This window comes from Notothenia coriiceps, unplaced genomic scaffold, assembly GCF_000735185.1.
Source record: "Notothenia coriiceps isolate Sejong01 unplaced genomic scaffold, NC01 NC01_scaffold00020311, whole genome shotgun sequence".
NCBI lineage: Eukaryota > Metazoa > Chordata > Actinopteri > Perciformes > Nototheniidae > Notothenia > Notothenia coriiceps.
Window position 1 is genome coordinate 8,980 of NW_011353012.1, and position 14,846 is coordinate 23,825.

The window sequence follows — 14,846 nt, forward strand, 5'->3', positions numbered from 1 at the left end:
TGGTAGCCGTGCACCAGGCGGCTTCCAAGGGTCAGTCTCTTCGGGGGCACTTTCCAGTCAAAGATGAGGTCAATATATGTCCGGGCAGCCCTCCCAGATGCCGCGGTCCTTGGCTTCCCAGTAGCCTCCCTTATAGATGTGGACCTGCTCCCCCGTGATCTCGTCTTCACAGCGGTCGAACCAAAGGGCCAGGTGGCTGTCATGAGGTGCGCCTGGAAAAAGAAGACAAAACAACGGTGTCACCAAAAAAGACAACAAGGTAGACAGGAGATTGGAACCGAATTAAAGCATGAGTTGTCGGTTGAATAGTGAAGGAGTACTTGCTTTTTAAGGACGGATCAGTTAGAGAGTCCTCATCGACAGCTTTTGGAAGAGAAAAGGGGATCACAGAGAATTTTTTAACCACTTCATTTTATGATTTTTCCCCATGCATGGTAGAGGGCAACACTTTTCCACTGAAATTAGTTCCGTCTAGGGCTAGTTTGGTTTGCAGTTGGTTCAACTTGCGAAACACTTGAGAAGCAGTTTGCTTTTCCACCAACCTCAGAGGAGGCATCACGTGAATAACCCTTAAATGAACAACAATGGTGGACCGCGGTGGAGCTGTGCTCATGTTGCTAAGAAGCTAAATCTACTTTTCTAACAATATACTCATCTCCAGAGTGACCTGGCTAATATTATGGCACTATGACTCAGCATTTACCGACCACTGGAGTGGTGTGCGGCTCATGCTTTACCGCTGAATTGCGACAGCAGTAGTAATTCACTTTCTCGCCAGTAACGCAGCCTGATGCATATTTTCTTCAGTTTTAATTGACAAAATATTGTAGCACAGCCTAGTTAATAAACAATGTGAAGTTTCTCTAGCTTCCAAAGCCAGTCTGACTATACAATAACAAGATTGAGAGCCAGCATTAAATAATACTTGAATAATACTTGCCATGTTTAATGGACGAATGCATGTCACAAACTATGCAACTCCACGTTGCGGAACATTAACCAGGCAGACAGATGGCATATTATTATTCACCATAAACGCTTTGAATTAGTAGTTACACTGAAATTGAACACAGGTTTTAATCAAAGTATGGTCAATAATTAATAATATGTGACACATATGCCAGGGTAGTGTTGCGTTATGTATATATATATATAATGTGTTGGCGCGTTCTAGACTTCCTACTCTGGCTCCGCCGCAGATTCTGACATTAGCGTCTTATGCTCTTTGTTATTGGACTCGCAGGGCAGATACTTGGTTCCTGAGTTGAACCCGTTTTCAGGGTCAAGAGCTTGCGCTGCTGCAGTTGAACTACTACACTAAAACTGGTTTTAGTGAACACACGCTGGACTCTCACCTTCCTCTGGCTGGCTGGCGGTGCGTTGGCTGGCGGCTTCCCTCTCTCTCTCCCGCCGGACGATGCGCTGCTTCTCCTCCAGCCGCTGCTTCTCCGAGTTGCCTTCGTCCCAGCGGCCTTCCTCCATCAGGCGCTGGTCGGGCCGGCGCCGGCTGTCGGTGGGCGATATGCCTTCCTCGTATTCATTTAGGGTCAGCGCCAAGGAGGTAAAGTAGTACATGGTATCTGCTCCCTCACTGTGGTACGACAAAGGAGAGATACACAGCAGTACTCAAATCAAAAGGCTCAATAGACCATGACATTCTGTTAAGTTATAATATATCCGCTCCTTATCTCTGCAAGACTACATTGTATTTTCTGGTTCTTTATCTCTGCCTGACAGCAATTATCTCTATGATTGATGAATTCCAGGCTCTAAATGAATTCTGAATCAGATTCTTTAGCATGTTACTCAAGAAACAAAATATATGCTTAACAGGTCCGACATTGGATTCATCAAGATATTCTGATTTGGCTCCACTTCCTGTGTGACTCATAAGGCCCACCCATCTAAGTATTAACAACCAGAATTATCTTTGGTACGTCTTTGCTGTGTCACTGCTTTACAGTCGGTTATATGAGAAAGATAGAGGTTCAGACACCTAACCCTGAGGGACTTACGGTAGAGGGTTCCTCCTCCAAACCTCTCTGGCTTTCAGGGTTTGATAGACCGTCTTCTGTTTGCCCTCGGTGCCGTTCTCTCCTCCGAGGCTGCTCTGCATCACCCGGGAAAACTCCATCTTCTCGTCCCACGTGCCCGACAGCACGTAGTGGGCCTTGCCGTCCTTGTCCATCACCACACCTGTCACCTGAAGAAAGGAGGAAAAGAGTGTTAAAAACATCAAATAGAATCTGTCATAGGTCTATGTTTATGCATCTTCTTCTCACCTTTCTGGCCACATCTCTGGAGAAGTAACTGTAGGGAGCAAACTTCAGGTGGCAGCGGTCTCCTGTGGTGTGGTTCACCACGTCTATCTCTCCTGACTGGCAGAGAGAACAGCAAAGAACGATTTAAAGAAATAAATAAGGTTTTTTTTCTTTTTAAATATCTATTGTCTCACGTTTCCAATTTCGGGTTGGCAGAATGACAATAAATACACTTTCTAAAAAGGGTTATATTTCAACACCAGTGGTTCAAAACCGGGGGTAGGTGGACCCCTAGCAGTACTTGAGGGGATTGCATGGGGTATGTAGGAAGATAAGAGATTGCAATATTTCTACACAAAAAGATATTTTGAAATCTACTTTCTGGCCCAGTTTAGAGGTGGACTGTGTGATTTTACAGTTTATACAATTGTAAAATGTACATATGTCTCACCTGATCGATCCACAGCTTCCCCACGATGATGTTGTGTACTGTGGTGGTGACTTTCTTCCATGTGTAGTGATTGTTGCCCTTCTCAAAGATGGCGTGAATGGTGCCTGCGGGGGGAGAGAAGGAACGCAGACGGTGGAACCAAATATTTGTCATGTGTCAAAACAAACCATTGTTTGTTATTGATATATATTTAGACGTCTAGCTGTCTTTAAACAAAGGTGTGACTGCGGAATTCTTTATGCTTTCTGTACGTATCTATTATTAGGCTGTCATAAGTGGTTTGTCTTCATGGAAATAACCGCAACGTGGGATCAAACCCTAAACCTACGTCAACATCAGACCGGAAGGCATGTCAAATATGTCCACAAACCACACCGTCACTTACCTAAAGGCATAATGGAGAGGTATTTTCCCCTGAACTTGCTGGCAACAGTGATTTCCTGCCTCAGAGTCCATCCGCGATCCGAGATCACATGGTGCGCTGCCGCGGGGGGGTGGTGACTGACCTGAGAGAGAGGTTAAAAAGTGATGCATGGATTCGTTTATAAAAAAGAGCACTGGAGAGATTAAAGTTTGTTAAAGTGTTTTTTTCTTTTTTGGTTTGAATAATCTCTAATAGCTATGACTCACATTAGTGTTATATAAAAACAGAATAACTGGCCGACCTATCATCACCATGAAAAACCCTATTGTTACACGTACTCTGTAAATATCAAATATAATTATACTACTTATAGTACAAAAGGGTTTATCTGCTACTTCATCATTTTTATTAAAAGCTTTAGTGACTTAATTAAACTTCTATTTATCTATGAATATAAAATCTCATGTCTTAATAAATCCTTCTCCACTTTTCAGAAATGTTTTCAGAAATGTAAACCTTTTAGCCGGTCTAATGTTCCAACACTAAGCCTGAATTCTGTGTTCTGCAATTCACAAATTAATTTCCCGACTCGGCCTTTAACACCCTTTCCTTCTTCAGAGAAATTGCTTTTTCATGGATGTTAATGCATTGCATACAATCACTCCTCTGACCCTCATTCATGATAGACCTGCTCTCTTATCCCCAGTGAAGTAGATTTACTCAAACAATGCACTTAAGTACAATTTCTAGGTACTTTACCACTCATTTTATTCTACTTTGTACTACTAGTCCACTACAGTGCAGAGGTAGATTGTGTACTTTTACTCCACTCCATTTATTTAACACCTTTAGCTACTTTGCAGATTTGGATTAATGATGTGAAATATAATCACCCTGCCGTTTAAAAAGTAATTCAAATCTGCCAGCTTTGAAAAGACTCTCATGCATGAGTAATTCTAATCGAAACATATCATATATATTATTCTGAAACGGACCAATCTGCATAATGAGTACTTTTACTTTTGGTAATTTAAGTACATTTTGATTGCAGGGCTTTTACTTGCATTAGTATTCCTACACTCTGGTACTTCTTCTTTTATTTAAGTTTAAGTACTTTTTTCACCTGTGTTTATTCCTGGTTAGAATAGTTGACAAATGCTTCCTCTGTGCATTCCTAAATACATCAGAAAAAGGAAGCAAAACACTCCGAAAATGCTGAGCCAACAGGATCTTTCATGTCTTCCTTCGTGGCATTGCTGGATCTCACTTCCCTGCGTGTCTGCATGCTTGTCTGTCTCTCACCTGTTCGCAGAGGGAGCGGTAGCCGCTCTCTCTCCGGCGGTCCAGCTCGTACGTCTCTCCCAGCAGGGGGTTGAAGGGTTTGCCCGTGCGGTGGACGGTGGTGGAGTAGGAGGACACGGAGAAGGCGGCCACGTAGCACATCTGCTCCAGGGAACTCTGGCACTTGGAGGCCTTGTCCAGCAGCTCGTGGTACTCCAGGTCCTCTGACAGCCGCTGCAGCATGGAGATGGGCTCGTTGAAGTTTACCTGGAGAGCAGAATTACTCACATGTGAATCCTTATCATTTAAAGTGCCCATAAAATGACGTTTGAAATCTAAATGTATACTTTTAATGTCTTCCTAGGAGAAGGCCCACTCACAGATTGACACACATTGAAATACAGGGCATTCACTTATATGATATGACATACTGTACATTATATGAGCCCTCTCAATATACAGGCTAATATGATGTTTTTTATTCTGATAACAGTATAGAAGCATCAGTATAAACAAGCTACATTGATAGGGATCCTTTTTTTGTATTTCCTGTCAAATTAAATAATATAGTTTTTAGTAAGAATATACTAGTTTGATAAAGGGTAATAAGATTATGAGTATTGTATTATTGCCAATAATTAAATCAACATGTTCCACTGTTGTGTAGATGAACAGCAGTCATTGTTATTATGGATATATAATAATAATAATCATAATAATAATAAGGACTGCTGTTAACAATGGTTATATGATTTTGGGGAGGCCAGGACTGTATGATAATATGTTCTATATTATTTGTAGTTCTTTTGTCCAGCTTCCATTTGATTCATAACTCGATTATGTGCTTTTTATAGCTTTTTTCATTTGTTTCATTTGATTTTACAATGTTTGTCGCCCCATGTCAGATGTGTTCTTTGCATTCTGTTTTTGTTTCTCTTCATTGTGTGAAAGTTGTGTGTGTATTTACAAACCAAGCGCCTCAAATGTTGTTTTTGAAAGATGAAGAAACTTGCACGCTATGGCAGATCGTTTTTGATCTAAACGAAACTAGGGCCAACAAAAGAGCTAAGTAAAGACCGGAGATTGTTAACCGACAACACTTGATCGTCACTGGTCCCATTAATCTGTCAATAGAGCCATTTTAAACTTGGATGGCTCTGGCAGAATGTTGTTCAACAGGAAATGAAGACAATCTGTGTTTTTGATTCTCCTGGCATCACCTTAATGTTTTGGTGCCAGAAGTCAATCAGTCGCTTAAAACATACTTGTTAGCTTGTTTGACTGAATGCATTCTTGCAACAAAGAATTTAAAAGAAAAGGTGGAGTCCTTTCTGGTCATGTCAACTAACATCATTCCTGTAAGTGACATCTGATCTGGATTAACCTCTTATAAATACTCACAGGCATTGGGATTTTGGACAGCTCTTTGCCGATACAGTTCTTCATGATACTCCACAGATTGAGAGAATAGTTAGGTTTGTCTGCAATGCGTGTCCGCCGCTTCTTCAGCGGCACCAACTCCTGAGAGGGGGATTCCTGGTTCATCGCAAGAGGCTCCTCGTTGAGCTAAAATGCAAAAAAATAGGTCAATAACAAGCATAAAAGTGTGTGGAAATAAACGCTTTTAAAAGTGATTTACAAGCTTTGTGATTAAACATCTGTCTGATCTGATTTATTATGACTGTAGCACAATCAAAGCATTCATATTTGGAAATGTACCACCCCTAGTTCACTATGGTTTACCTTATAAACAGCGAACCATTCTTTTAACAGTCAACCCAGAGGTCAGAGTGAAACCTACCGATTGATCATCAGGACACATTTCACTGTTGAAACCGCTGATATTACTGCTTGACCTTCTGTAAAGAAATGCAAAAGGGTGAGGAGTATCTGTCAGTGTCAGGGAGGTTTCTGGTTTCAGCCACTTCAAAATACAAGGAAATAGAGAGGGGATTACTTCAACTGATACGAATCGATCCAAATAAATCAACTGTTTCACAATTAAAGAAATGCCAAAACATTTACCCATTTACATACAAGGAACTTAAAAGTAAAAAAAACAGAAGTCTTAAGAGATAAGACAAGGACGTGTTTCCTTGTGTGCCTGCATGTGCAGGAACCATGTCACACCAGGTGATGTGTTTCCTTGTCTGACTGCATGTGCGGGAAACATGTCACACAAGGTGATGTGTTTCCTTGTGTGACTGCATGTGCGGGAAAAAACATTTCTAACAAACGGCATTAGTTACACACCCAACTCATCAATTACAGCTTTGCACATGCTGCTATTTCTTTATAGCAGGCAGTTACCGAGAATACAGTTCAATTTCCGAACAGAGAGGCATTTTTGTTTTAGTGTGAGAATGTTAAAAGACAGGAGCAAAAGCAAGCTGCTCTCTCTGTCCAGTTTCGTTACGCAATAACGACCGTGGGGGAAGGAGTGTGCACTTACTTGTGAAAGTGGGGGTCTGCAGGGACAGTGATAAACTCAGGAGCCTCCTCCATGGCATCAAAGAACTCGTTGTCGTCTTCTTCGTCGCTCCCCTCACCTTTTCCCGGGCCAGAAGCACCTTAGAAAACAATGGAATCAGTGTTATATGACGTAGTGGCTGATAACAATTCATAATTTACTAAACCCTAGTTTTTTCACAGATGAATATAGTGGAAACAAAGCCTTATTGCTGATAACAATTGACAGTTCAATGTACAAAAGGTGTTTTGAGGGACATGCCTTTTAAAGCATTTAGAGATTTGAGAAAGAAATCAGTCAAATGAAGATAGAGGAGTTATAGCAGGAGTTTTCAGGTCACTTGTTGTGTAGTGTTCAGAGTCACGCCTTACTTTCATTGTCTGCAGTGGCATTAGACTGTGAAGCCCCTCTGAAGGCTCGCTCCAGGTGGTTGTGCTGCTTGGCCAGCTGCTCTAAAGTCTCCTCCAGCCTAACCCGCTGGTCCCGTTCTGCCTGAAGGGCCTTCTGCAATCGCTTGCTGTGAGTCTGAGCCAACGCGAGGAAGTCTCGGCACGCCTGAGGGGGGACATATCAAACCGGGTCAAACTAGAACCATTAAGACCCAAGATACAATAATTATGAGCAATTTTGAAAAGTTATTATGGCCTTCACAGAGTACAAGTTGCATGTAGTATAGATTTAAATAGCCCTGTTTTATTTACACATTATATATGAAAGACAAGGCAAAGAAACATGCAGACAAAGGAGGAAACGCCTACATTTATCATGGCATTAGAGGTGATACGGAACAGCGTGGCCCTCTCTGTCACCTGACGGATCTTATCCCCAGCTTCTCCGGTAAGACGCAAACTGTCCAGTTCTGATAAAGACCTGAAATATATATCATAAGGCACAACAATATATGAGCGAATCACAGTGTAAATCCCAATTAGCTCGAGATTCAATGGTTTTAACTAGGCATTGTTGCTGTTTTGCAAATAGTTCAACACCTTTATTTGGTGAGTTTATGCCAACGAAACAGCAAAAATGAGGATACAAGGACAAAACTCGGGGTTATCATGCCAAACATTAGTATTGTGCGTGTATGTTGAATACGTTTTTGATTCCGTATTTCTAAGCTAAGATGACATGAGAAACTTTGGACTGAGGGAAGCAAAGGTAAAGCAAAAAAATAAGAACCAAAAAGTTGGTAAAGCCTGACCTCTGGAGGGCAGAGCCATGCTTTGAAATGAGGTCGTTGCAAGTGCTGAGATCCTCCACCTTGCTGCCTAGTGTTCGGAGAGCAGACTGCACTTCGGAATTCTGCGAACCGCCACCTTGTCCGGGTGCGGTGGGCGGGGATGATGAGGGAAAATCATCCCCCGAGTCATCTGTTAGAGATCAAAGCAACAGCAAGTTTCAAGGCTTCTATTGTCATGTGTGCATAGCTACAGTGTATTATGACAATGAAAATCTTATGTAGGAAGGAACCTTCAGCTGAAAGGCAGATAAGGCTCTATGAATTCCCCTATCTTGTTGCAGACAATCCGGTTTACAGTGCACTGATTAATATCTTTTTTTCCCCCCATCTGCCTGTGTGTTTGTTTTACCTGACTCAGCCTGCATGCGGGCCGCCTTGGCTTTGGCCAGTTCCAGGGCAGTGATCCAGCGCTGGCGTTCCACTTCACAGCTGGCCTTCAGGTGATACGTCTGCGCTCCGCCATTGGAGATGACAAAGTTGCAGGCGTCATCCACGGTGATGGTTGCCGTCGCCAGGTTGATTGTGCCTCGACACGTGTGGCCCATCTCTGCCTGGGTCCTAATAATCAGAGATGTCCATTTTAAATAATGGGGTTGTAAAAATGATGTATGTACTGTTTGGAATCATTAACCTAGGCTTTAATCTGAAAGCATTTGGTAAAATAACAGGAATATATATGGAGGATGTAAGATTGATTGTACCCTTTGGATTGTACAGATAGTAGAGTGTAATTAAACAGTAGTTGCAGCAGAAGGTCAAGATGTTTATTTAGTGACCTGATAAAGGCCTTATCTTTCCTCCTATGTTTCTGTTTCACAGGAAAGTGTACCTGTAGTAGGACAGCAGCCCATTACTCAGGACAAACCACCTCCGCTGATAACCCTTGATGTAATTTGTCCACTTGAACACCCATCCTTTGTATGTGTCGCCAGCAGGAGTGGGAACGGGGGTCTTCGGCTCCGACATCATAGCCCCCAAAATCAGGAGACGGATTTGAGGAACCTTTTAAAGAAAAATAAAAGTTCAACATATTAACTTGACAAGGATTATGCTCCCCTGTAAGGCTGAAATTATTAAACAGTTAGTATGTCGCCGAAGAATGAATCAGCGATTGTTTTATTAATCATTTTAATCATCCTCAAAGGCTGAACTGCCACCTAGTCACGGCCTAAAGCTTCCTTAGTGAGCATATTTACTGTTGATCTTGTGCATTGTGAAGTTGCAATACATTAGGAGGCCTAAAACATTATATGGGTGAATAATCAGCAGAAAAAAAACAATGAAATGTGGGTTAGTCAAAGCCTTAGTTCAGTACTAAACCACTTATAGCGTTGTACTAGACTATATGATTTAATAATGGTGGTTGATATTGATCTTTCAATGTGGAGTGACAGGTCAAAGTTCAACAGTGGGGATCAAAAGACTAACTTCTAAAACAAGTTTCAAACAAAACTATGTACATAAAAGAAAGACTGAATGTGACTATAACAACTCAGTTTGATTATGTTTTCTAAAATGACTATGAACTTAATATTATCAACTGTCACAGATACCATGACTTAAAAACGACGCTTACATTTTCTTTTCAGGTATATGTGAAGGAGGTTCAATTATAACAACACAAGAAAACAAGATGATAACAGCATACATTGCATAAAACTTTGACATATTGTTGAGTTTCACATTAAAGCTAGTTAGCTCCAGAAAGGCTAGTGGGAGTCACAGTAATAACAGCTCATTGCAAGAAAGGGAGCGAAAGTAAAGAAATTCGACATGTTTGCTCGAAGTTAACCATCTGACCAGTGCATATGTCATATACGGTAAACACATGATACGTGGCAAAACAATCGTTAGCTTAGGAGCTAGTTTTTAAACTCGTCGATTGCTAAGTGTTTACCTTGACGTGTCCGAAATGTGAGATCAGGCAACCAGACACCAAGTGAAGTCACAGCTAACTTTGACACCCATACGCTACTGTACTTAGCTAGCTGAAGAGGCTAACTAGCTAACCGACTGTCACGGGAAAGCAAATTATCAAGACAACTAAACAGAAGACGTCGACGACAACAGCAGTGTGTTGATGAAATAAAGTGACACCAGCGAGTTTCGTTAGAGTCCCTCAACAATGTGGTGTATTGTGTTCATTCTACAGCTACGTACACCGACAATAACCTAAAGCTAGCAAGCTACATCTAACTAGCCTAACGTTAGCTCGCTGGTTACACCCGGTGCAACACAATTTGTTCTCGTCTAGAAACAGCTAGGCTACAATGTTGTCCCGATTGGCTGCAATCTGGACGGTAGACGGGACGAAAAAGGACTTTTTGCCTTCAAAGTAATAGTACAGTGTGTCAGTATTTGCCACATAAAAACAAGTCATACTATTAAGTGTTAATCTCTATCAAAGGCCATTTAAATACACGTTGTACTGTATATTTATATTAATCCGTAATGACATGGGTTTTCTTGTTTTGTTGATAGTGGATTATCACTATATTTATTAATACATTAGTTAGTTAGATTACTATTATTTTACTCCTTTAATTGTGTTTAATTTTGAAATATACAATCGGAAACCAACTTGATTGTTTCGTGCGAAATTGACAAACAGTTGAATATTAACTACTAACCAGCTAGCTTAGCTACGTTTATCACAGATGTATCATAGAGTTTAGTTTTAAAAGAATACCTCCGTGACGTTAACCTTAGCCACAAGTGTCAAATAAATTGACATTAAATAACAATTAAAATGTACTAAGATATTTAGAACAGATAGTAGTATATGTTATTGATGTTAACGTGGAGGTTGGTTGCCGGCTAACTAACGTTACCATACCCTGAAAAATGTAAAAAAATGTAACAGACTACACTGAGAAGTGTGAATTTGTGATTATTATTAAATGAGGGCGAGTCCGATACCATGTGACAAATAAAGTGCTCAAACAAAAATTCGACTCCGGTGGGACTCGAACCCACAACCTTTGAATTACTACATTGCAACCTAGAAGTCCAATGCGCTATCCATTGCGCCACGGAGCCACCTGTTGCACACAATATCCATTGTAGTATTTCAATTACCTTTGTGATAATACTGTATAAATTAGTATTTTTATATTAACACCGATGACATTTTACCACATCTCACCTTGAATTAGCGATATCTATTGTTAAATGGACTTTATGAACCTGCAGTATGAAATATTGACCACTAGGAGACGCTAGAAGACCGTGCAGAACAGGTTCCGCCGTGTGAAATGTTGACCACTAGGGGGCGCTCAAAGACCGTGCACAACCGATTCTGCAGTATAAGGCCAAATTCCAGCCAAAGAAATCCTAACCGCTCCCTGTGAGCCTGTGAGTCGAGCTCATTCTTGGTAACGACAGCCAATCAAGGTCACGTCTGCCACCAAGATTCTACCAAGAATTGAGAGCTCTGGCCAATTAGCGCCCGTATTGCTACCAAGAATTGCCCCAGCAACCAAGAATTGACCAATCAGCGTCTCCGTAGGCGGGCTATACTCTGCGGACGCCGCGAGTGAGAGATTCACTTTTCACGAAAGTAAGTACATCATCCTTTAACTATGTTGTAAATGCTTATAAACTATCATATTAGATGTATAGATATATTTTAACTAAACAACATGTTGCACAGGGACATTTTACTAATGACTAGCGAACCGGACATGTCCCGTAACCGTTCCATGTACGTGATGTTTACCGGGAGCGGATTATTATGTACATGTATGTTGAATTTAATGTTGACATATCTGGCTAAATAACACGCCTGTTTATGACATTAACCAGCTTAAGTTAAGGACTAACATAAATTATAACTATGAGCTAGAGAGAATCTCGGACGGGAGCGGGCGGAGCTTCTTTTATTGTCTTTTTTTTCGGCAGCGACCGACGTGTTTTAAAAGTGAATTTAGTCTTATTTATTATTATTATTATTATTTCTTATATTAATTTAATCTTGCGAGCTTTAACAGCATGATATACAAATAAATCAAGAGCAAAACAAATCTTGCCCTTGACTGTAACCGGACACCTGTTTTTATTTCACCATTAATTTAAATACTAAACCTCACTTGTAAACAATGAAAGTCCGGGGTGGACAGTGAAGGGAAGTTACAATGCAGTTAACACTTTTATTATGAAATACTTGTACTTGAGTAGGCAAGCCTGTTTCCACTATAATTGAGAGGAAATTATTAAATAGTTAGTATGAAGGTCGAGTTTTTCATACAAAATATAGGCTATTTATACATTTCGATTGATTGATTACATTTAAATGCATAATCTGCATTTGTACTTGTTTTTATTCATCTTTAATTTGTATTGTATGTAGTCATCAGTTTTTCTTTGAATCAATATGTAATCTTTTAGAGCTTGTTTATTAAATATTTATTATAAAAAAGAAAAACTGATGACTACATACAATACAAATTAAAGATGAATAAAAACNTTTGTTGCCTCAGGGCAACAATGTGCTACGAGGGTATTGAAACACCAAGGATTTCTACAATTCAGAAGAAATAGAAAAAACAACTGGATATGAATTAAAAAGGTTTTCTGTGTCTGTCTGTTTGTCTGTCTGTCTGTCTGTCTGTGTGCGTGTGGCTATGTGTGTGTCTCTCTGTGTGTGTGTGTGTGTGTGTGTGTGTGTGTGTGTGTGTGTGTGTGTGTGTGTGTGTGTGTGTGTGTGTGTGTGTGTGTGTGTGTGTGTGTGTGTGTGCCTAACCCTATCTTGACCTTCACTGTCCTCACTGTCAGACGGAATAGCCCTAACAGCCTGATCGTGTCCCTTCTGCCCATAACATGTTTTGGGGTCCATTTCCTGTAAATATCAGTAGATGGTAAAGTAAAAACATTGATTAGGTTTATCATTTTACAGCTGAGCACATTTGCACACTTGCATGATATTGCCTGGAAAAAAAGTGGTCTAAGGTCTAAGTGGCACTGTTGCCCTGAGGCAACGAACAAAAAAACATAGTTTTAGCTAATTAATAAATACATAATAAGTCTTTAAACAATCAAATATACTTCTTTACGTATTCATACACATGCATGTATTTTTTATTTTAAGTTGTGTACATTTCTAATATGTTAAAAAGTGAAATGTATCTTACCAAGTGGTGGCCCTGAGTCCCCTGCAGTTTTGCTTGCAGAAAGTACTGCTCCACCCCCAGACAAAATGCCACACCCATATAATTCCCTCATTTTATTGGACACCAGCATGTCAGGTGACATTGTGTATATTTAAAAAAATAAAAATATTTAGAGGGCCAGTGTGAGGTCGAAAAAAGTGGTTTGTTGCCTGAGGGCAACACTATGCCAGAGGATTGGTTTGTGTTTGAAGTCTTTAAAAAGTAATTATGTGCCTTTATCCAAGATCTTTTATTTTATTTTGTGAAGTCAGGTCATCAATGACATCAGATTTACTGAACTGTTACAGTCTCAAGTCAAAAGCATCTGACTGAATTTTGCAGAAAAGGTTGTAGATACATGAGTATTCAACAGTCCACACTGAAAACAAACAGTGGAACTAGACACTTTGTTTTTTTTTAGCTTTTGCAGGATGAAACTTCAGCCACATGGTCAGAGAAGACAGACGCTTTGTGCTTCATATTATTCTCTGAAATTCCACAGGTTCTCATAAGTGAAGATCAATTGGTCTTTTTTTATTTTGTAGTATAATTAGATTGAAGAACCAGCACCTTACCGTGGTAGAGAGGTTTGTGTGCCCTGATGAACCTGGGGGCTGTGTTGTCTGGAACCTTGTGTTCCTGGTAGGGTCTCCCATGGCAAATTGGTCTCAGGCAAGGGGCCAGACTAAGATTGGTTCAAAAGACCTCACGAAAGACGACACACAAAGTGAGGATACCCGGCCCGGAGGAAGTCCGGGGTCCCCTTCTGGAGCCAGGCCCAGAAGGAGGACTCGTCGGCGAGCGTCTGGTGGCCGGCCTTGCCACGGAGCCCGGCCGGGCAAAGCCCGAAAGGGCAAGGTGGGCAACACCTCCGCTTCTCCGTCCCACGGGCCCACCACCTACGGGAAACCGCGAGTGCGGGTGCGCTGCCAGAAGGGTGGCAGTGAAAGCAGAAGGTCTCGACGGACCAGACCCGGGCGACAGAAGCTGGCTTTGGGGACGTGGAACGTCACCTCTCTGGGAGGGAAGGAGTCGGAGCTTGTGCGGGAGGTGGAGTGTTACCAGTTGGATCTGGTTGGGCTCACCTCTACGCACAGCGTCGGCTCTGGAACCTTACTTCTGGTGAGTAAATATTAAAATCAGTTAAAATTGACAACCGGTCCGCGATGTTTTTGAATGTATCTGCCGGTCAATGGCACAATAAAGGTNCACACACACACACACACACACACACACACACACACACACACACACACCGAGACACACACAGACACACACACACACACACACACTCACACACACAGACACAGACATACAAAGACATACACAAACATACACACATACAAACACACAGAGACACACACAGAGAGACACACACACACACACACACACACACACACACACACACACACACACACACACACACACACACAGACACACACACACACACATACACACACACACACACAAACATATACACACGCATACACAAAGACATACAAACACACACATACACACACATACACACGCATACAGACACACACACACACACACACACACACACACACACACACACAAAACACAGACAGACACAGACACACACACACACACAGACACACACACACACACAGA

General features: G+C 41.3%; 1 protein-coding gene and 1 non-coding gene across 2 annotated transcripts; both read right to left on the bottom strand.

Annotated features, from left to right (window-relative positions):
- Window positions 1-6: 6 nt before the first annotated feature.
- On the bottom strand, window positions 7-10,312 carry LOC104952638 (oxysterol-binding protein 1-like). Its single transcript, XM_010779486.1, has 17 exons — window positions 9,965-10,312; window positions 8,897-9,069; window positions 8,417-8,625; window positions 8,029-8,197; window positions 7,586-7,697; window positions 7,199-7,382; window positions 6,810-6,927; window positions 6,159-6,216; window positions 5,759-5,923; window positions 4,379-4,624; window positions 3,098-3,218; window positions 2,713-2,816; window positions 2,283-2,378; window positions 2,016-2,203; window positions 1,356-1,591; window positions 325-363; window positions 7-212 (listed from the first exon to the last, which is right to left on the bottom strand). Exons 2-17 carry the CDS (start codon window positions 9,034-9,036, stop codon window positions 70-72), a joined length of 2,328 nt encoding a protein of 775 aa, XP_010777788.1. The 5' UTR covers window positions 9,037-9,069; window positions 9,965-10,312; the 3' UTR covers window positions 7-69.
- A 706-nt stretch (window positions 10,313-11,018) lies between these two features.
- trnar-ucu (transfer RNA arginine (anticodon UCU)) lies at window positions 11,019-11,106 on the bottom strand. Its single transcript is given in 2 exon segments — window positions 11,019-11,054; window positions 11,070-11,106. It is a non-coding gene; the product is annotated as a tRNA-Arg (tRNA).
- Window positions 11,107-14,846: the final 3,740 nt, after the last annotated feature.

Coding starts and splice junctions, on each gene's coding strand:
- LOC104952638 (XM_010779486.1), bottom strand. CDS start 9,036: ATGATGTCGGAGCCGAAGACCCCCGTTCCCACTCCTGCTGGCGACACA. Junction 1,592..2,015: donor TGGAGGAGGAACCCTCTACC/GTAAGTCCCTCA, acceptor GTCGTACCACAG/TGAGGGAGCAGATACCATGT. Junction 364..1,355: donor CGCCAGCCAGCCAGAGGAAG/GTGAGAGTCCAG, acceptor CTCTTCCAAAAG/CTGTCGATGAGGACTCTCTA.